The sequence below is a fragment of the Sapajus apella genome, unplaced genomic scaffold (assembly GCF_009761245.1).
Source record: "Sapajus apella isolate SASKATOON/1434 unplaced genomic scaffold, GSC_monkey_1.0 scaffold4, whole genome shotgun sequence".
Classification (NCBI taxonomy): Eukaryota; Metazoa; Chordata; class Mammalia; order Primates; family Cebidae; genus Sapajus; species Sapajus apella.
This window is the reverse complement of record NW_022436944.1, coordinates 3344756-3366750: the sequence shown is the minus strand read 5'-3', so window position 1 is coordinate 3366750 and position 21995 is coordinate 3344756. Positions and strand designations below refer to the sequence as shown.

General features: G+C 32.8%; 1 protein-coding gene across 11 annotated transcripts in view; it reads right to left on the bottom strand.

Annotated features, from left to right (window-relative positions):
* ZBBX (zinc finger B-box domain containing) overlaps nucleotides 1–21995 on the bottom strand; it is a 111837-nt gene that overhangs the window by 77602 nt on the left and 12240 nt on the right. For 7 of the 11 annotated variants that reach the window (XM_032261375.1, XM_032261367.1, XM_032261434.1 and 4 more), the window contains 5 exons: nucleotides 21372–21485; nucleotides 18970–19060; nucleotides 13717–13765; nucleotides 12917–13026; nucleotides 4407–4502 (listed from right to left, as the gene is read on the bottom strand). In XM_032261375.1, coding sequence (XP_032117266.1) covers nucleotides 4407–4502; nucleotides 12917–13026; nucleotides 13717–13765; nucleotides 18970–19060; nucleotides 21372–21485 — 460 coding nt within the window. Of the gene's footprint in view, nucleotides 1–4406; nucleotides 4503–12916; nucleotides 13027–13716; nucleotides 13766–18969; nucleotides 19061–21371; nucleotides 21486–21609; nucleotides 21727–21995 lie in introns of those variants that run through there. The other 4 variants (XM_032261384.1, XM_032261394.1, XM_032261417.1 and 1 more) reach the window with 4 other exon arrangements.

Below are 21995 nucleotides of genomic sequence, written 5' to 3'. Positions count from 1 at the left end.
AAAAAAAAAAAAAAAAAAAAACTTGATCAATAGGAAAATGATAAAAGCAAAAAGAGAAAAGAGCAAAGGGACTGAAAAAAGAAGTAGAAGGTTAAACAGAGAATAGAGACAGAAAGAAAATGGCAGATAACTACAGGGCAATTGATTAAAGTCAGTAAGTGACAACAAAGAATGGACAAGACCAGAATAAGGAGAAAAATGAAGTACTAATCAGAACAGTGAATCCCTGAGGGGGAATATATTATCATAAACACCTATCAGCTACTTGAGTCCTCTTTCTTATTAAGCATTATAATAAAGATGGTCATTGTAATGGGCATGTGTCACTCACACAGTGAAACTGTTCACTGTGCTTTATTTACGGGAGGGAGTATATAGTACAATTTGAAATCATTTCTTTCAAAAACAATCTACCTAGTTTATTTATTATTGTATATATTTAAAGTATACAAAAAGGTAAAACATGATGTTCTGATATGCATGTACATGCACATGACATACATATGCATGTAAAATGATAACGATCGAGTATAGTAACGTATCCATCACCTCACACAGTTGCTTTTTTTAGTACTAAAAGCACCTATATTAAATACTTAAAGCACCTATATTAAACAATGGAATATTATTCAGCCTTTAAAGAGAAAATATTGTTATGTTTGACAACATGGATAAACCTGGAGGATATTACAGTAAGTGAAATAAGCCAGACACAGAAAGAAAAATACTACATGAGCTCACTTACAAGCAGAATCTAAATTTAAAAAAAACAAAAAACTTGTAATTTAAAATTTTTGTTTTATGAATAAATGGACAAATTTACTTTAAGAATTACCTGGGGGGGGGAAAAAGCTGTCTCCTTCAATGTATTTTGTTCCTTAGCAATACCGTTAAGTGAAATAATGTTATACAAAAAAGACAATAACAGCAATGTAGGTTTAGCTCCTAGCATAGGAGGTCTGTGTATGCTCTTTGCTAAGTGCCAACCTCACAATCCCACTTCTCTAGTAGACGACACACTTCCCAGAACTCTCCCAAGCAACAGCATGAAGTAATAACTTTGGTATCGACAGACAATGGAGCAACACAGAGGAGTAACATGAACATGAAAGAGACATGGTTCTTTATTGTATTTCACTTTAAATTTATGTACATAAAAGAACTCCATATTTGAAGAAACCTTTCAAGGATTAATCATCCCTTGCTAAGCTCTTCGATTTGTATACATATTATGGAATCCATGTTTGCTAACTTTTAGAAATAAATATATATTCTATAATTTAAGATTCATTAGAGACTTAAATATTATATTGCTATTTGTAGCTTACCAACCTTCCCTCCTTAGGAATCAAAACCAGAAAACGTGATGCTGGCAGTATCATAACTGTTCTTACCAGGAAAGAAGAAAGAGAGAAAGTTAAAAAGAAGGAAGGAAGAAAGGGAGGAAGGGAGGGAGGGAGGGAGGGAGGAGAGACGGGGAGAGAGAGAGGGAGAGAGAGAGAGAGAGAAAGAGAGAGAGAGAGAAGAAAGAGAAAGAGAAAGAAAGAAGAGAAAGAAAGGAAGGAAGGAAGGAAGGAAGGAAGGAAGGAAGGAAGGAAGGAATGAGAGAAGGGGGGAGAGAGAGAGAGAGAGAAAGAAAAAAAGAAAAGAAAGAAAGAAGGAAAGAAGGAAAGAAAGAAAGAAAAGAAAAGAAAAGAAAGAAAGAAAGAAAGAAAGAAAGAAAAGAAAGGAAGGAAGGAAGGAAGAAAAGAAGGAAGAAAGGAAGGAAGGAAGGAAGAGAAGGGAAAGAAAGAGAGAAAGGAAAGAAAGAAAGGAGGGAGAGAGAGATGGAGGGATGGAAGGAGGGAGGGAGGAAGGGAGGAAGGAAGGAAAATGGTGATGTAATATGAAGTGATAGAAATATTCATTATCTTGATTTTGGAAATTATTTCATAATGTGTATATATATGCCTAAACATGAAATTATGTACCTTAATTGTATACATTTTTTACTTGTCAATTATAGCTCAATAAAAATGGGAAGGGAGTAGAGGGAGTCTGTAGATTGCCAAACATGTTCTGTTCAAAAGAAACAATAACCACACTCCCTCCCATAAATAGAGCACAGTGAACAGTCTATGTGTGAATGATATATGCCCATTACAATGACCACCTTTATTATGTCACTTAATAAGAAAGAGGCCTCAAGTAGCTGGTATGGTGTTTATGATGATACACACACACACACACACACACACACACATATATGCATATGTATATGTATATAAAAAATGTATATGTATATGAAAAAAATGAAGTGTATATTTGGTAGATAGTTTCTCATTAATTTAAGCAAACCTACATTTGGAATTTTATAATTTTCCAATCTACAATAATTACTTTATTCTGTAAACATACAGGATATATACACTTTAATAATATTAACATAAAACAAAATAATTCTCAATGTTTAGAAAGCATATTCTATGTCATGCTACTTTTAGTAAGTATGATTTGACCAATGTCATATCTGCGTCTACATCATCATAAGCCATATCACTGCAAAGTTTGGCTTTTGAAATTATGTGGGGAGAGGGAGAGGAGAAGAAAGGAAAGGAGAGAGAGAGAGAAGAAGAAAATCAATCTTGGATAAACCTTGAAAGCTCAGATACTGAAGAAAAGGAGCCATGTCTCATTCTTCTTTTTATCTTCTATATCAGCTAGCACAATGCTTAAATTCACTGAATGATAACTTAGAAAATGTGCTGAAGAAATCAGTGAATGAAAAATTTCAAATATGAACTTGTCTACGGTAATTGTATTACAGTATTTATCTTCAAAGTAGAAGGTCTTTAGTTAAATTCTGAATTATTGATATATTAACAATTAGACTCACTTCTATATAAATTAATTTTCATTTCTTATAACTATCTGATTGTAATACCATGAGAGAGGGAAGTAGCAAGTTAGATTTGTTTCAGTTTTTTTTCCCTGCTTCATCCTTTCTGTCCAGAGGCTCTAAACATTGAGTGGTCACTCAAAAGTCACCAAAGTCAAAGTGACTCTGATATCCACAAAAGGTAAAATATACCTAACTAATATTCACCAAACTTTTGCGGATATCATCATTTGGGTCATCAGTACCCTTGATAGCTACTGATACCTTTATGTTGTGGTAACAAATATATAAAGATTGAAATCTACCAGTAATCATTCTAAATACAGATCTATCTCCATTCCTTCCATTCCTTTGCCTACTGATAACATTAAAACTCTTTTTCTTTTCTTTTCTTTTTTTCTTTTTCTTTTTTTTTTTTTTTTTTTTTTTTTTGAGAGACAAACTCTCACTCTGTCGCCCAAGCTGGAGTACAGTAGTGCAATCTCTGCTCACTGCAACCTCCACCTCCCAGGTTTAAGCAATTCTTCCTGTCTCAGCCTCCCCAGTAGCTAGGACTACAGGCATCCACCACCACACCCAGGTAATTTTTGTATTTCTTAGTAGAGCTGGAGTTTCATATGTTGACCAGGCTGGTCTTGAGCTCCTGACCTCGTGATTTGCCCTCCTCGGCCTCCCTAAGTGCTAGGATTACAGGGATGAGGTACCATGACAGGTCGAATATTAAAACTCTTAACTCATTACACAGTATTCTCACTTTTCTCTCCAGGTTCTTAGGAGTAGAATCCTACCATTATTCATCTGTATAAGGTCACTCACTGCATAGCATACTCCTTGCCTTCTAGAAGATACTCAATAAACATTTGTTGAATAAATTACTGTAAAATGAAGAAAATCTATGACAAATCAATGCATCATTAACTGTAACTAGTGTAATGCCATGTCTATATCTAACCCCATTTTTAGTTTAAGTATTAGAATCTTAAAGCCACTTGACAGGCTTTGAGTTTAGGCATTTCCAAAATCAATGAATAAAGATAAATAAAACGTTCTTATCATATGCACAGAAGGAAAAGTAGAAACCTAAGAGATAGGTTTACCTAAATCATAAAGGAAAAGATGAATAAAAAACTAATTTTTAAATAAACTTAAAAAGAAAACATAAGAGATTTTTATCTAAAAACTATAGAAATAATATTTAAAATAATCTATGTGTTAATTTGAAACCACAACAGATAAAAACATTGTCTAATTTTTATGTGTCAAGTTCACAGTCAGAATGCATAATCTGAGGACTCTAATTAAGCTGCTTCTGCAACTATATTGAAACAGTTTAAAAAGTAAAATATAATCTAGATTAGTGTTCAATAAAATAATTTTAAGATATATATCAGGATTGTCTGTATATAACATAATTTTAGAAATTAATGTAAATCATCCTGAGTTCTAGATAATTAAACACATTTTAAAGGTCTTTATGTGTAAACAATTTAGAAACAAACTACAAGTAAATCATTTTAGAAAGTCATACCTGCAAAAGAGTTGTTCTGTGGAGCTTTAGTGCCCCTTTCTGGTGAATTTTAGCAAAGCATCCTGAACAATAATCTTCTCCACATTCAAGGCATACCTAAAAAGATATTTTTAAAAATATTATATAATCTTATAAAAAGGTATGATTTTTAGGAAGTGTTGCATAAAGATATCATGTTTTTAATATTTATTTCTCTAATTATATACCTATATCATTAGAATTGAGCAGCCTGTCCCCCAAAAGGTAGGACAACTAGTTGTCCCAGTTAAGTCTTAACTCTCTGAGGAAAACTAATTTGTTAATACTAATTATTCTCATATCAAAATTAATGTAGTAGTTTTAACATAGGTTTTAGGTGTTTATTTTAGATCCATGGACATATGCATGGTTTTTTAATAAATCATAAAACAACAAATAGCCTCAGGTCAAACTTCTTGACCTGGTAAAAACTAAACAGCATTATCTCAGGGTGAATACTCCTTCATTTTTATGACTTATTTTATCTTTCTGTATGAATTTACATGACATTATTAGTTTCAAATGATATGCATACTATTTGTCTTCCAAAATCCCTGTACACTTTCCTCAAAGGTACTCCTTTACTGGTGGTTCTCAAAATGTGGTTTAAAAATTTTTCTTACAAGCATCTCCAAAGTAATATATATATATATATATATATATATATATATATGCGAAAAATACTGGCTGGAACTACATTACCATGTCTGCGATGTTAATAACTGATAAAATGATTATGGGCAAGTTTATATTTAACTTCCAAATTATGACGTTGAAATGTAATTTTAAAATTGATGGGCAAGTTAAATAATGTAAAATACTTGTACCTATGATGGTGCCAAGCAAAACTGAATGTAAAAAGAAAAGGAAATGGAAATTGGATGTCAGGTTCAAGATAGTTGATTAAATGCAGCTGGAGTTTGCCTTTCTATACACAGGAGCCAAAGTGTCAAGTAGATATTCACATTTCAAATAGATTGCCTGAGAGAGAACACTGGAATTCTGCAAATAGATGATGGGAGACACCAAGGGTGAAAAAATGAGAAATAGGGCTTCCTGCATGGGGTCACTGGGATCTGGACCCAGGGAAGGACTTCCCATGCTCCACATTCCTACCATGGACCTCTGTAATCCTAACTATGGAGAGATCTGGGAGCCTCATAAGACACCAGACTAGCCTAGGCAGGTGCTGGATATCACACAGAGGAATTGCTAGAAGTTATGTGAAGTCCCATAGTCTTCTGAGTGCTGAGCAGCTGCACCAAGGTGCCATTCTTGGAGCCCATCCCCCAAGTGTCTGAGTCCTGCCCAGAGGCCATTCTGCCGCTCTTCCTGCCTGCTGGGCCAGGGAGCGAGAGGGGAGTCTGGGTGTTCCCATGCTCTGCCACTACTGCTGCATGACCCAGGCGCATTCAGATTATGCACCCCATGCCTGTTAGTCTTTCCCCAAAATCTCTGCTGGCCTTTCCATTAGAGGACATTCTGCCCTTCCTGGTGACTGGCCCACACACAACCATCCCTGACCCACAAGTGTTCAGCTGGTGACCTGGAATTAGTCCACCCCTCCTTATCACAGCCAGCTAGGAGGAGCTATACAGCATCAAATGCCTACATCAAAAAGATAGAAAGATCTCAAGTTAACAACCTAACACTACATTCCAAGGAACTAGAAAAAAAGAACAAACCAAACCCAAACCTAGCAGAAAAAGAGAAATAACAAAGATCAGACAATAAATAAATGAAATTGAGACAGAAAAAAATGTTTAAAAAGTCAACAAAATGAAAAACTGGGCTTTCAAAAAAAATAAATGAAATTGATTGACCACTAGCTATATTAAGAAAAATGAGAGAGGATTCAAATATGCACAATCAGACATGATAAAGGTGACATTACAAGTGATACCACAGAAATACAAAAGATCATCAGAGACCACTATGAGCATCTCCACATACAACCTAGAAAACATATAGAAAATGGAAAAATTCCTGAAAATGCACAGCTTCTCAAGATTGAAATCCTAACAGACCAATATGAGTAGTAAAGTTGTATCAGTAATAAAAATTCTCCCAAGAACAACAACAATGAAAAGAAGCCCAAGTTCAACCAGATTCACAGCAAATTCTACCAGTCATACAAAGAAAAATTGATACCAATACTACTGAAACTATTTCGGAAAAATCAAGGAGGAAATACTCCCTAGTATTCTAAGAAGCCTGTGTAACTCTGATACCAAAGCCAGGCAAGGACACAACACAACTAGAAGCCAATACCACTAATAAACATAGATACAAAAACTCTCAAAAAAAAAAAAATACTAACGAATTGAATCCAACGATACATCAAAGAGATCTACTCTATAATCAAGTGGATTTTATCCAGGGGATGGAGGATGTTTCAACATATGCAAACCAATAAATGTGATCTACCACATAAACAGAATTGAAAACAAAATAATATGATATCTCATTAGATGCAGAAAAAGCATCTGATAACATTCAGTATCACTCCATGATAAAAACTCTCAACAAAGTAGGCACAGAAGAAACACTCCACAAAATAATAAAAGTCACAGACAACAAACCCCAGGCAACATCTTACTAAACTGGGAAATGTCTAAAACATTCCCCCTAACAACTAGAAAAAGACAAGGATGCCTGCTTTTACTACTTCTATTCAACGTAGTACTGGAATTCCTAGCCAGAACAATCAGGCAAAAGAAAGAAATAAAAGGCATTCAAATTGGAAAAGAGGAAGTCAAATTATTTCTGTTTGCTAACGATTTATCTTATACTTAGAAAACCCTAAAAACTTCTGTGAAAGACTCATCAATTGACTGGCTAAAGAAAATATAAAATATATACCACGGAATACTACTCCACTGTGAAAAGGAATGATATCATGTCTTTTACAGCGATATGAATGGAATTGGATGGAGGCCATTATCCTAAGTGAAATAACTCATAAACAGGAAGTCAAATACTGCATGTTCTTACTTGTAACTGGGAGAGCTAAACAATGGGAGTTAGGTAAACACCCAGCTAAACAGACGTTGTAGAAAAATAGACATTGGAGAGGCCATACAATGGAAGGGTGGGAAGGGGGTAAGGACAGAAAAATTACATAGTGGTTACAATGTTCCTATTCAGATGATGGACACTAAAGGCGCAGAGATTCTCACTGAATCCTCCCAAGAACCCTATAAGTTTAGAATCATCATTGTATCACCATAATGAAGAAGAGATAACAAAGGAATATAATGATGAAGAATTTGTCCAGAGACATACAAGCTAATAGTAGTGGGGACAGGAATTCAATCCTACCATGTGGCTCAAAACTTAAGCTCTTAACCACAACACACATTACTAATCATTAAATTAATCATGTACAATCAACTACAATAGTAATCAGTTACAGATACTCCTCAACTTACAATGTGGTTACCGCCCAATAAACCCATCATAAATTGAAAACATTGTAAGTTGAAAAGGCATTTAGTACAACTAACCTACTGAGCATCATAGCTTAGCCAAGCCTACCTTAAATGTGCTCAAAACACTTACATTAGCCTGTATTTGGGCAAAATCATCTAACACAAAATGTATTTTATAATAAATTGTTGAATATCTTGTGTTTCTTTAACCTTCTTGATCACATGGCCACATGGCTGACTATGAGCTTCCTAGCATCGTATATTACCACATATCAATAGCCTGAGAAAATATCAAAATTCAAACTTTGAAGTATGGTTTCTACTGAATACATATTGCTTTTACACATCATAAAGTAAAAAAACTGTAAGTTGAAAATGGTAAGTCAGGGACCACTTGTATTAAAAAACCTTGATAAAATCCACAATAAAATAAAATTCAGTATTTAAAATGAGTACATGATCTGGTATGTATCAAAATCCAACTATATATTTTTCACATGTGATTACCTATAACAGGATGGACTTTTTACTTAATCTGAAGGAAAACAAACACTATCCCAAGCATAAAAACTAGCCCTCTCTTTTCATTCTTGTTTTATGAGCTTCATTCTTCTAGAGAAATGATAAAAACATTATCCTAAATCCATAATTTAAGTGTAATATAAACTTTAAAACTATAATTTTACAAATATACATGGTTATATCATTATATTAATATGGATTTTAAAACATGCTCTGCATAATTTTTATTTAATATAACTTGCTAATTTTAAGTGACTTTCTCATAAACATTTGGTACTGTTTTTACACTATAATGCAGAAAACTGAAAATAAGTTTCAACATATAATTCTAAGCCAAGTATCTGTTAACAGCATACTTTTACTAAAAGTAGCCAAACGAATATTTGTAGACTGGAAGATCAATGCTGGACTTGCAGTATAAGCTTATATGTTTTGTTATGCAAAGATAATATTTGGATTAAAATTGGGTTAAAATGACCTCCAATGGAAAAATCTTTTTAGGCAGTTTGTACAAGTGGCAGAAACATGGTAAAAATGTAAATAAGGACTCCATTCCACCACACATGCTACTTCAATGATGGAATTCCCAAGTGCAGTTTTAACAAATATCTTGTTAATTTGATGAATGCCAGAGAAGTTGTGCTAAGCTTCAGAATTCATTTGATTTTAATTAAATTATTCACATTTGTCAAATTAATATATAGGAAATGTGGAATTTTTGGGCATCATCTTGGCCATCAATACATGTAAATGGATCAGGTCATAAAACAATGTGCCAAGAACAAAAGCACAGTTTATTGTCTTCAGTCTGTGTGCTGGACACAATGCTAAATATTTTACATGTATTAACTCATTATGTGTGATAACTTCTTGAGGTACAGATTACTGTTATCCCTCAGTAACCTATTTCACAAATGAGGAAACAGAAATAAACAGGGATTAACTCATTTGCTGAAGGTCACATAACTAATAACAGGTAAACTTGAGTTTCAAACTCCCAAAAAACAAGCTCTTAACTCCCATCTTCCATACACAATTTTCCCTGGTGAAGGCCAAGGAAATATATATATCCTTTATATATATATATATATATATATCCACATATGTACATATATGTGATATATATATATATATATATATATATATATATACATATATATTCACTCTAATTATCCAGTCAGCATAACCATATGCAATGACAGATGCTAAGAACACAAGATAACATCAGAGTTTAACAATATCATGGTCTACTTCATTAAATCTGCCTAACTTGAATTTTTAAATAGCTTATTATGTTTTGACAACTAACATGGGATATTATTTGTATTTCAAATAAAAGAACATTCTTTCTTAAAATCTTTTTAAAGAATGTTTAGGGCCTAAATTCTGGCTTGTCTACACAATGCTTTTCAGGTACATCAATTTAATCACTGCACACAATGCATTCTCATGTGCTTTCTAGCCACGCACATGCTGCTTATCCTGTCTACAATATCCTCCTTAGTTTTCCTTCTTTCTTGAAAAACATATCCTTTAATTTCAGGTCAAGCTCTATCTGCTTGTGTCATACTGTTCACGTTCCATGGCTCAAGTGTTTAACACAGAGTAGGAATCACAAACAATATTGACTCATACCTCCTATATTATTCCTTTTCAGATCCTGAGCAGCAGACCCCAACAATTTAATTCAACCTGTAAGCCCCCTTTATCTTTCGTACTTTTAACTTATGAAATATTCACATTTTTAAATAATTTTTACAAATTTCTGAACAGTAATAATTTTTTGAGATTCCTTAAATTATTGTCCAACATCATATCAAATAAGGAAACAATATGATGTAATAAGTATTCTACTACCAAAACCTAGGGTTTTACATTTAATATTGCTATTAGCTCTTTATTAGATGTCCAGCATTCTAAATTGGAGTTCAGTTAAAATTGCCATTAAATAAACCTAATAATATAGATTTAAGTCAGAAATGATTATGCATAAGTTCTCTAAAACTATAACATAATATACAAATATTAGTTTACATAATCATTAAATTCTTTGACGAAGAAACTGCTTTTTACCTATGTGTTATATTTAAAATTGCAAATGACACTGCAGCATCTTCAATGCTAACTGAAAGGAAAATATGTCTAAATTAAGAGAATGTCTATATTATGAAATAGTTTCAAAGAAATAATTCATTACTTAAATATTTGTTGACTGCCTACCACACTGCAGGCATAATTCTAGGTGGTAGGCACACAGCAGTGAAAAAAGCTAAATTCCTACCCTCATGAAGTTTATATTGTAGATAAGTAGAAAATAAATATTATATAGTAAATGATGATCAGTATTACATAGACGAATGAAGTAGGCTTCACAAAACTGGAGAGTGCAACTCAGCTTTTACCATTTTATAAAAGGCTATCAATGTAGGCAATATTTGAGTGGACATTTATTGATATGAGGAAACTGTGAGAGAACACTGTTTATTGGAAAAAATTAAGGGCTCAATTTTGAACATGCTAAATAGTAATGCCTATTAGACATCCAATAAAGGTGTTAAGTAGGTAGATTGAACCAAAAAATCAGGGGAGAGGTAAAAGGTGATGTGTATATTAGGGAACCATCAATATGGATATGGTCTTTAAAGCCAAGACAGTGATTGATATTACTGAAGAGTAAGTATAGATGGCCAAGATTAGAGGCCAAAGGACTGAGCCTGGTGGCATTCCAACATTAAGAGGTCAATACAGAAAACCGGCAAAGAAGACGGAGAAGAAACAGATATAAATGTCAAATGAAATCAAGAGATCATGGAGTTCCAGAAGCAGCCAGCTGAAGAAAGTCATAGATGAGGAGAGGGATATTGTACTATAAAATACTCCTAATACATTAAGAACTGAGAATTGACCACTGTATATGAAAATGTGGAAGTAACTGGTTGACCATGACAAAAACAGTTCCTGGATAGTAGTGGACACCCAAGACTGAATGGAGAGAATTCAAGAGAGAATGGGAATGGTATATACCCAATTCTGGGTATATACCAAAAAGAATTGAAAACAGGGTCTTAAAGAGGTCCATAGCAGCATTACTCACAATAGCCAAAAGGGGGAAGCAGCTCAAGTGTCCACCAATGGATGAAAGATAAAACAAAATGTGGCACATATATACAGAAGAATATTATCCAGCCTTAAGAATAAAGAAATCCTGTCGTTCCAAATATGGACAAGCCTTGAGGATATTATGCTAAGTGAAATAAGCCACTAACTAAAAGGCGAATCGTGTATAATCTTACTTATATGAGGTAGAGTAGCCAAATTCTCAGCGACAGAAAGTAAAATACTATTTGCTAGGGGTTGGGGGGAAGCAGGAGTAGGGAAATGATTGTTTAATGGGAATAGTGTTTCAGTTTTGCAAGATGAAAACAGTTCTGTGAATGAATGCTGGTGATGGTAGCATAACAATGTTAACCTACTGAATGCTACTAAAGTGTACACTTAAAATGGCTAAGTTGATACATTTTATGTTATGTGTACTTCACCATAATTTTTTAAATGTTCATGAAATTAGTACCAATGAGAAGTGAAAGAGTAGTCATAATTTTCTGTAACTTTTTTATTTCACTTCACAGCTTGTAAGAGAGGAATGTATGTCATTTGTGAGAAAAGAAAAAAAGACATACACAAAGTCCATAGCAGCCTTAAACATGATAGCAAAAATACTGAAACAACCCAAATGTCATTCAGCATATGAATGGATAAACAATTTGTGTAAAATGGAATACTATTTTGTAATACAAACTAACACATTAGTGATAAATTTAATATGGCCGAATCACCATGTAGAGCAAAAGAAGTCAAAAGTATATACTATATCATTCCATTTACATAAAGTTCAAGAACCGATCTCACTAAATCTACAGTGTTAAAAATCAGGACAGTAGTTGCCTTGGTGTTGGGGATTGACTGGGAAAATGCACATGGGAATTTTCTGAGGTACAGGTAATGTTTTAGATCTTGATAGAGGTGGACACATTAATCAAAAGATAACTGATTGTACATTTAAATCTATCCATTTCATAGTAAATTATTCCTCAGTTTTTAAAAAATAGGCAATGGGGAGATAGAATATGATGACAGCAAGTATAGGCAATTCTTGAGAAGAGTTTTACAATAATGGGTGCAGACTTGGAAGTCAAAAAGAATTTTTGTTGTAGTTTTGGTTTGGTTTTAGTTTTGGATGGAAGACACTGCAGGATGTTTGTGTGCTAATAAGTATGATTCAAAGGACAGGGGACAAGGTCTAAGGTGATGTCATTAAACAAGAATGAGAGGATGAGATCCAGAGAATAAGTACAGGTGTTAGCTGTTCGCAGCAGCATGACCACTCAACCCACAGTAACAGTAATGAAGAAGAAGTATGTGGCTACCAAGCAAGTTAAGTTGGGAGAGGTGTATGAGGCCGTATGAAAGATATATTCTAACTGCCTAATTGTACCTACTATACAGTATGTGTATATATACACTATATAATGTACATACTAGTAAAGCAGCTTTGTTCTCACACTGCCCACAAACTTTCCCTTTTATCTTGGGTTTTTCACATTCAGAAGAATTTGCCATTTTATAATTAACTCTTGGTTTCACTGGCTCTGCAAGAAAAAACATGTTAGTCCAGTCATTTAAAAATATAATGTTTAGTTTTCCAATCAATAAATTAATGAAACTATCCACATTTCCCATCTCTGGATCAAACTGAAGCCCACATAGAACAAATTCTAAACATTTATAATTTTTTATATTCATAATGCATATATGTATGTAAATATATATATTTCTAAATTTTTTCTATCAAATTATATTAATCATGAAACATTAAATGTGTTTATTATCCTTCAGAAAAACGTCTTATTTCTTTAGGAATTATTATAAATTCAAATTATGTTTTTGGTTCTGCTATTATTTATTTATTTAAATATAAAGCAAATTTTTTATTTTTAAAAATTTTCTAGAGTGAAATTTGAATTGATAATTTTACACTGCTAAATTATCTTTCTTATTAAAACATTGCATCAATAAAATTTAAAGAACAGTGCTGTAAAGTCTTACTTTTGCAAACTGCTATTATTATAATCATGTACCAAGTTTACATTTTTTGACACAAAAGCCCTCCAAAATACCCAAATAAAATTTATGTTGAAAATCAATGTGTCATGATTTGGGGGTTTAGAATCTTTATACTGTATGAACAATTCTAAAATTTTAACTTTACATGTAACTACAATGGAAAAGAAAGGGAATTATGTCTTTAGCATTTAATAACATGGTGATAAACTATTTACCTTGAATCTGTTCCTTCAGTAATTTTAATTTCACTTTTCCAGCAGAAAACTGTATTAATAAAATAGATACTATTTGTCAGGTATACATTATCTTATTCAAAGAAAGTTTAAGTTACTAACAAAAATATTAGAAAGCTGTAGCCTTTGGTGCACTTTGAACAAAAATTTATTTTTAAAGAATAATATAAAATTATTAGGAGATTATCATTAAAGCATAAATGTACTGTTTAATCTAATAGAAATTCATAAAAAAGAAAATAAATTTCGAAAATAATATGTAAACCAGTTTCTGAAAACAGAAATTGGCTTTTAAACAAAAACCATTATATGTCATCATGAAATGACTTTAGGAAATTGCTAGTATTCAAATATGGTAAAGGTTTAATAAATCTTTTCTGTTTCTGCTTTTTCTGAGACACACAATCTTAATATTTGCGTAGACTGACAATAAACTGAATTGTGACTAAGTTATTCTGCTTACATTGCTATAGAAACCCATATTATTATCTTATTTGCCCAATTTAGAGAACTACATGTTTAAACATCACAGTCTTATCTTTCAAATATATTATTTATAATCCCTGACAGTCCTAAATATTAGCCCAAATAATGAATAAATAAGATTCACTGCTAGATATTTCAAATTAAACGACACTTAATATTTGAGGATTTTTATCATTTTAGGAAATAAAATAGAGTTGCCAGTTGAACATGCTTGCCTTGATCTTATTAAAACCAACATTTAAAGTACACAAACGAGAATGAAGGATGGTGTGCATTTATATAGACACTGTCAATTCAGACCTAGTTTTCAATTTGCAATTTGCATGCTCAATTGCTCAATTTGTACATGAGAATATGAGAACAATGGCTGCCTGTATATCTATGGCTGTACCAACTGCAGTCATCTGCAAACGGAGGCCTAATTATTCTCAGTGAATCCAGTGGTTTTGCTTCAAAGGGGCAGTTATTTTTCACATTCTTCAAAGTAACTGCTCAGATGCCATATGCCAAACATAGTAGAAAAGAAAATATGATTGAAATCATCGATGTTTCTATGAACCACACGTTTATTTTTAAACTGCTAATGTTATGCAAGTTACAGATAATCTAATCTCATCTTTCACAACCAAATTGTCCAGTATGATTACCTTAATGATACATCTGAATTGAAACATGGCCAGTGTGGTTATAGGCTATCCTGGATGAATGGATAGATGTGCCCAAGCAAAAAGAAAACCATTATTAGGAAAATTAGATAATTTGTTTTTATTATGAATAATATTGTTCTGCTCTATGAATACAGCCATGTTTATTTCGAGTAATTCAAATTGCATAAAAATATTTCAGTGAACAAACTGCTAGTTGCTATTTTTAGACAAATATAATTTCTTCATAGGTTTGATTTTTATCTGTTTGGGAAAGAGTTGGAGGTAGAACAGGTTTGAACCAAAGATATACATGCTTGCACAAACACATACATACACATATACAAATGTACATATACATATATACATACATGCATATGTATATATACATGTATATAGAAAGATGGATATCTGTATATGTTTATATATACAAATGTCAGGAACTTACTATACTAAAGCCTATGCCTTATTAACCTGCTGACTCCTCCAGCAGTAGGTACTGAAGGGGCTATCAGGGGCCAGGAAAGCTTAGTGGATTTACCACACAGGTATATTATCTAAGTCACTGGGGACAGACTATGCTGTCATCATCAGACTCCCTGGCATTCACAAATACCTCCAAGCTCCCACCAATGCCTTCATCTGCCACACTGAGCCCAAACTTCTCCCACAAGTAGCCTTTCAGACATTCTCACTGTCAACCCAATTAGCTACTGAAACTTTGCAATTCTGTACTACTTGTAATTCCTTCCAAGTTCCCCTGCCATTCTAGGGAGCGTCTATTAAATAGCCATTTATGTATCTTATGCTTTAAACCTTTCCCAAAAATGTTTCATTCAAAATTTACATCAACTGAAACTCACCTTTACTTAGACACAATCTTCACCAAAGCCCTTCCCTCAGGACCTAGCTCCAGAAACTCCCTTTTACACACCAGGAGAGATAAAATTTTTCAATTTGTTCTTCAGTGCTGCTTCCAGAATATTGTTCTGCTATCATTCAGCAAAGTTGCCTCTACTATAGGTCCCCACCATCCACTTGCTGCCTGTGTCAATATCTAGGATCTCTTCCACCTGAGCTTCAGCAACCTGCTCCGTATTTCTCTCCATCACATTTCTGATTGACAATCTTAGAGACTTCAGTGTACATGTTCACCTGACATCCTGGTTTGAAGACCCTCCACATACTGGCTACTGTGAACACCTAAATGCCTCTTCAGCCATCTCACCATTATGACCAAATCTGGTATGTAAGCAGTATTCTGAATAGCCACACCTTCAAAATCTCAGACTCAAAAAGGTTTTTCAGTGCCAACTTCAATCACCTTATCTCTCCCCTCTGATACCTCCCATATCTATGTACCATTGTGATAAAAATAGTATTGTGGAGTCTCCTCCAAATCTATGCTGAACAATCTCAGTAGGCTCTGTGGCTCTTTGGCAATTCATTTACTCATTCGCTGCTAAACCACAACCACAGTTCCCACAGTGGCTACTACAAACCTCTTCATTCCCAAGAACTCAAATTTGTCCTGTTTCCTTTCATTCACCTGAGCAAATGATACTGTCTTCAACAGTACTAAGAAAGTTGAGATCTTCCCATTAAAATACTTCAGTGTCCTACCTTACCACTAGTCAAAAATAATCTCTGAAATTTATTTTAATTGCCACCTATTTTTTCTTCCACCTTTCTTGTCACACACACACACACACACACAAAATGTGTCCTCCTTTCCTTAGTGAAAGCCTCTTTAATGAACCACCTCTTCAAAGACCACACCCCCAGCAACGACACCTCTTTCATCTACATTTTTACTCTTTCCTCTACTAGGATGTACATCTTTCATTGTACAAACTGGCTCACATCATCTTCCCAATTCTAGAAAAGAATATAATAAAGTCTTTCCTTGATTCTGTTAAACCCTCGGCTTTCGTGCCGGCTCCAACAATAGTCTTTACTCACTGCTTCCCACCCTTTTCTTTTCAACCAATTGAAATCTACTCTCCCATTTAATATTGACACAATTATCAAATTCAGAGCTTTTGAATATTTTCATTATCCAGAAATAGACATTTTAATGTGTACCATTAAAATTGTTTAGGTACCTAAAATTGTTTAATGTGAGCCTAAAATTCTTTAGGTACCATTACAAAGTGGTTTCACATATTTCAAAGAGTTTTTGACGTTGCTCAAAAGCTCTTTGAAGTGTTTAGTAGGTATTATTATGCATGTTTACAAATGTAATAGAGGCTCAAAAAGGTTAAGTGAATGTTAATCTGTATAATCTAATACAGATTTCTAGAACTCAGCACCACTGACATTTGGGGCCAAATAACTCTGTGTTGTAGGGGTTGTCAAGTGCATTTCAGGATGTTAAGCAGCACCCCTGGGCCATACTCACTATACATCTTTAGCAAACACACACACACACAAACAACAACAACAAAAATATTCCTCTCAATGTTAACAACTGAAAATGTCTCCAGACATTGTCAAATGTCTCCTGGGAAGCAAAATTGCCCCCCTGAGAAACACTGGTCTAAAAAGAGACTCAAAATGTTTTTCGCTACACAATATATTGGACAATATTGACTTTATGTTTTCTAAAATTGCTCTCCTTTACTTTCGTCCGTATAACATTAAACTACTTCGATTTTACTTCTGTCATTCTTTTTCTTCTCAATCTCTCTTCACTAGAGAGCTGCAAATTATCTTAGACAAGCCTGAGAGCTTGCATGTCAAATCTTGGCCCTGACTTTTGACCTTGAGTGAGTTATTTAATGTTTTGATATTAAGTTATTTCATCTGTGAAACTGGAATAACAACAACAGCTTCTTAGGAGTGATATAAGCACTTAATGAGATAAAAAAGGAAAAGAAGCTAAACTGCTGACTGGCATTAAAACTTACTGAACTTACTGAGTGAATATTAAAGTTCTCTTTGCCAATATATTCTACACAGTGGCTTTCTTTAAGCTTTATTCTTTACATCCCTCTACTTTTTACACATTTTTTAGGGAGCACATTTATTCTCTTAAACTTCACATGAAAATTCAAACAAAACTCTAAATCCATGTCCTATACTTTTCTAAGTCCCTTCTTTAAGCTATCTATCTCTTAGTCAATCCAGCCTGTATATCAATTATATGTTTGACTCCCTCCTCTCCTTTGTAAGTTTTTTTGATCCCATATTTTCCTTTATATCAATTTTTCTACCCTTTTAATTTAGCCTCCTTTCATCTTACTTCTAGATTCTTTTAATAGTCTTACAAATAGCCTGTTTCTAGTGAAATAAGTTTGTTTTAATTTTCAGGTAAGAACTTTTATAATTCATTTTTCCTTAAGATAGGGAATGACACAAGAGAATAAAATGCTTTCTCAAAGCCAAAAGCCAAAAATTTTAGACGTACCAAGTAAGACATTTGTAGATTCCAACTGATCCAATGAAAGTTTAATGATTGGTACATAAAAAACTAAAGCTATGTAAGTTAATACTTACAAAGTTACAAATCTTGTACTAAAGAATCTAGAAGCAAAACTGTTTTCTTTATGTAAAGACACTTATCTGATTTTCATCTTCAATATAATATAATATTTTATAGTGCACAGTAAAGGAACAACAATTCTATATCTTGGAAACTGAAAAGTATCTTTTTCCTTGGGTGTCTTCACACATAGACGCAACAGTATATGAATAATAAATTATTACTCAAGCAGAAAATAAAATATTAAACAAATGTGGTATAAAAGTAGGAATAAAGTCTCTCATTTGCTATATTAAATCTTTCACCTTAGTTTAGAAGTATCTAGTTGTATTTTACATATTTTAAACCAGATCCACACTGAATGGAAAAACTTCAGTTTGGAATATGGAAAAATTCACTGCAAGTTAAAATTCTGAAGTCAACTTGTAGCTGAAAAACAAAAACATAACTGAATAATAAAAGTTGCATGTTAGCCTACAAAATGTATCAAAAAATGAATAATACGCAAAGTTGTTAAAATAAGAAGAGTAAATTCCTGAGTATAGAAGAAAATGCAAGACCTAAAAAAATTATATCTTCTTGCTTAGAAAATTCAGTGAGAATCAAATAGTATCTTCTTACCTTAATAACACTTTCTTTATTTTGTGGCATCATGTATGATTGATTACCCAATTTGCCCACTTTTCCAGATTTCCAGTAATATCCACTTGACCTTTAATATATATAAACAAGACAAAACATAATTACTAAATACATTTCTCCCTTTAATGAAAAGAAATACAGTTTTCCTGTCTCGGGAAATGGAAATTCAGTTGTTAACATGTAACAAACAAGCAAAAAAATGAAAATGAAATACCAATAATGTCAGAAAATCCTCAGTAATTTTAAAATAGAGCTTTATCATATTCGTGATATGGGGATTTTGTGGGGAAATGAATAAAAGTGAAATGTCCAAACACAAATGAAGAATTCTATTTTCTTCATATTCGCAATAACTAAAGATAGCTTTATTGAGTCATAGGAAATTTTACAGGTCTTTATGCAGTTTTAAAAGCTAAGTGTCCACAAATGTAAAGAGGAAAAGCAAACAAACCAATACCCCAAAATATTCAGTAGCTCTAGTAAGCGATGAATTCCTTATTAAAACCTCAAATGATCTCCCACATTGACACATAACCAAGAAGGTAAACTTTAGCTATACAGTTTTTAAAACATATTTACTTGAGCCTAGCAAAATATTTCTGTAATTATCAAGGCAGACAGTCCAATTATCATTAAAAAAAAAAAAAGACAAAAAGTTTCCCAACATCACACAGAATAAATAATTAAGATTAGAGCACTAGACTTCTATCTTCCTGGCTGGTGAGTAGCAGGTTCTCATTCTGGCTATGACATTTAATATCTGTGTGACCTCAGAAAACAATGTAACTACTCTAAAAACTCAGTCAAGCTTTAGAATGTTAAGAATCATCTAGAAAGTCTTCCACAGCTTAGAAAAACTCACTCTTGAAGGCTGATTTCAGCAACTCTGATTCTCAGATGAGTACCATGATCCATTTAGAAGTCCAAACTAAGTCCAAATCAGTGAAGTTTGTAAAAGAATTGGCTACTGGGTCATTAAAAGCAGCAAGACACATAATAAACTTTGTCATCCTGGATGACATATAACATGAGATGCTCTGATTAAACCAATTCTCTGATCATCAGTTGGGGTATGTATATAAGTTATGTACGTTTTTCAAAAAATTGGACTCTAAAGATAGAGACTACTAAAATATAACAAACAGATTTGAACTGTTAAAGGTTCAGAAAGTACTTCTAGGTATTTGATGGCCATCACTTTGAGGACTAAAAAAAGTTAATTTAATATACAAACAGTTTGGTGACATTTAGTATCAGCAAAGGGACATGAAACATGCACTCTCATATATTATAGGAAAAGATTATAAACTTTTGACACCTATTTAAAAGACAATTTCTCAATGTCTATCACAATGTAAAATGCGCGTAACACATTGACCTAAAATTACAGATGTAGGAATTTATGCTACAAACAGCTTTGCATATGTAAGCAAAAATACATGTAGAGGCATGTCCATGGCAGCCTTTATAATGATAACATACTAAAAACATAATAAAGATCTAAAAAAAAATGCTATTATATCCACACAGAAAATACTACGGAGCCACTAAGAAAATTAGGTAGATCAATGCAGTCTGATATAAGAGCACTATATTATGTAAAATAGTAGAATATTAATTAATCCCCATATTTTTTAGATGAACTCATTTGTTAAAAAAAAAAAGGAAAAGACGCAATATACACAACAAATTTCCATATTCAAAATAAACATTCATACACATGTATATACGTAGATTTGTACAAAGACAAGACATTTGTAAGGAACATTTTCAGCATTAAAAGGGGTGCTAGAAAATGGGCTGGGAGTTATCCTAGAGCTAAGAAGAAAGAATTACACACACACACACACACACACACACACACATATATATATACACACACACACACATATATACACATACATATACATGTATATAATAGCATTTATTTTTCAAATCTTCAGTATGTATATATATGTGAATTCTTGCCCCCAGAAGTCTTTGAATAAATAAAAATGTCTCTAAACATAAACTGGTGTTTATTTGCTGTTGATGGCAACTATCTGAGAGCAAAAGGTAAAGTGTGCACTGCTGCCATAAACATTCTAGACCATAAATCAATAAGAAGCATAAAGTTTAAAAAAAAAGAAAAGGAAATAAGAAAGAATAACGCCAAATAATGTTCAGAAGAAACAAAAGTAATGGTAATTTTAAAAAGCAATATGCCTCGTCTAAGTAACACAAAAACAAAAAATAGAAGACTTTTGATATTGCTTGTTCATCAGGAAAAGTAAAAAATTATCCACCCATTAAACACTTTTATTGGAATGACAATAGTAGATAAAATAGTTCTTTATATAATTTGGTTGATTCTTCTAAAATTCTCTAAGAGTTTCACCCACTCTCTTTCTTCCTTTTCTCTGCTTCCTATGGATCGGAATTCCTGCAGTTTCTTCTCCATCTCTTGGTTCTCCAACTCTAACCGTACTTTCTCCATTCGCAGTTCATGAGCGTTTCTGAAGATATAGATTTAAATACAGAAAGTTCAGAGTAAGCAAAGAAAACAAGCAAAGGCAAAATAATTTTATATAATATTTTGCTGTTAAATTAGAATCATGAATAATGAATAAAATAGTTTACCTATTTCTTTTGTGCTTCTCTGAAATCTGGTTTTTAAAGTTAGCATTTGCCTCCCATCAAAATACTGAAGCAAGTTATCTCTTCAAATCTTAGACTTTTGTTTTAAGTATTACATTGCTAAAGGCTCAAAATTATAATTAATTTCATATATAAGGCATGTTATACATACACAAATATCTATGACATACAAATCGAAAACAAAGAAAAAATATTTTCTAATTTTCATATTGTTTTGCCTCCTATGTTGTCAAGTAGTTTGAAGCACGGTATTTAAAAAAATAGACAAAATATTCATTTTGCTGAACTGGTCATCTTGGAAATTTTAAATAAATCTCTACCTTTGTGTTTTATATATATATATATATATATATATATATATATATATA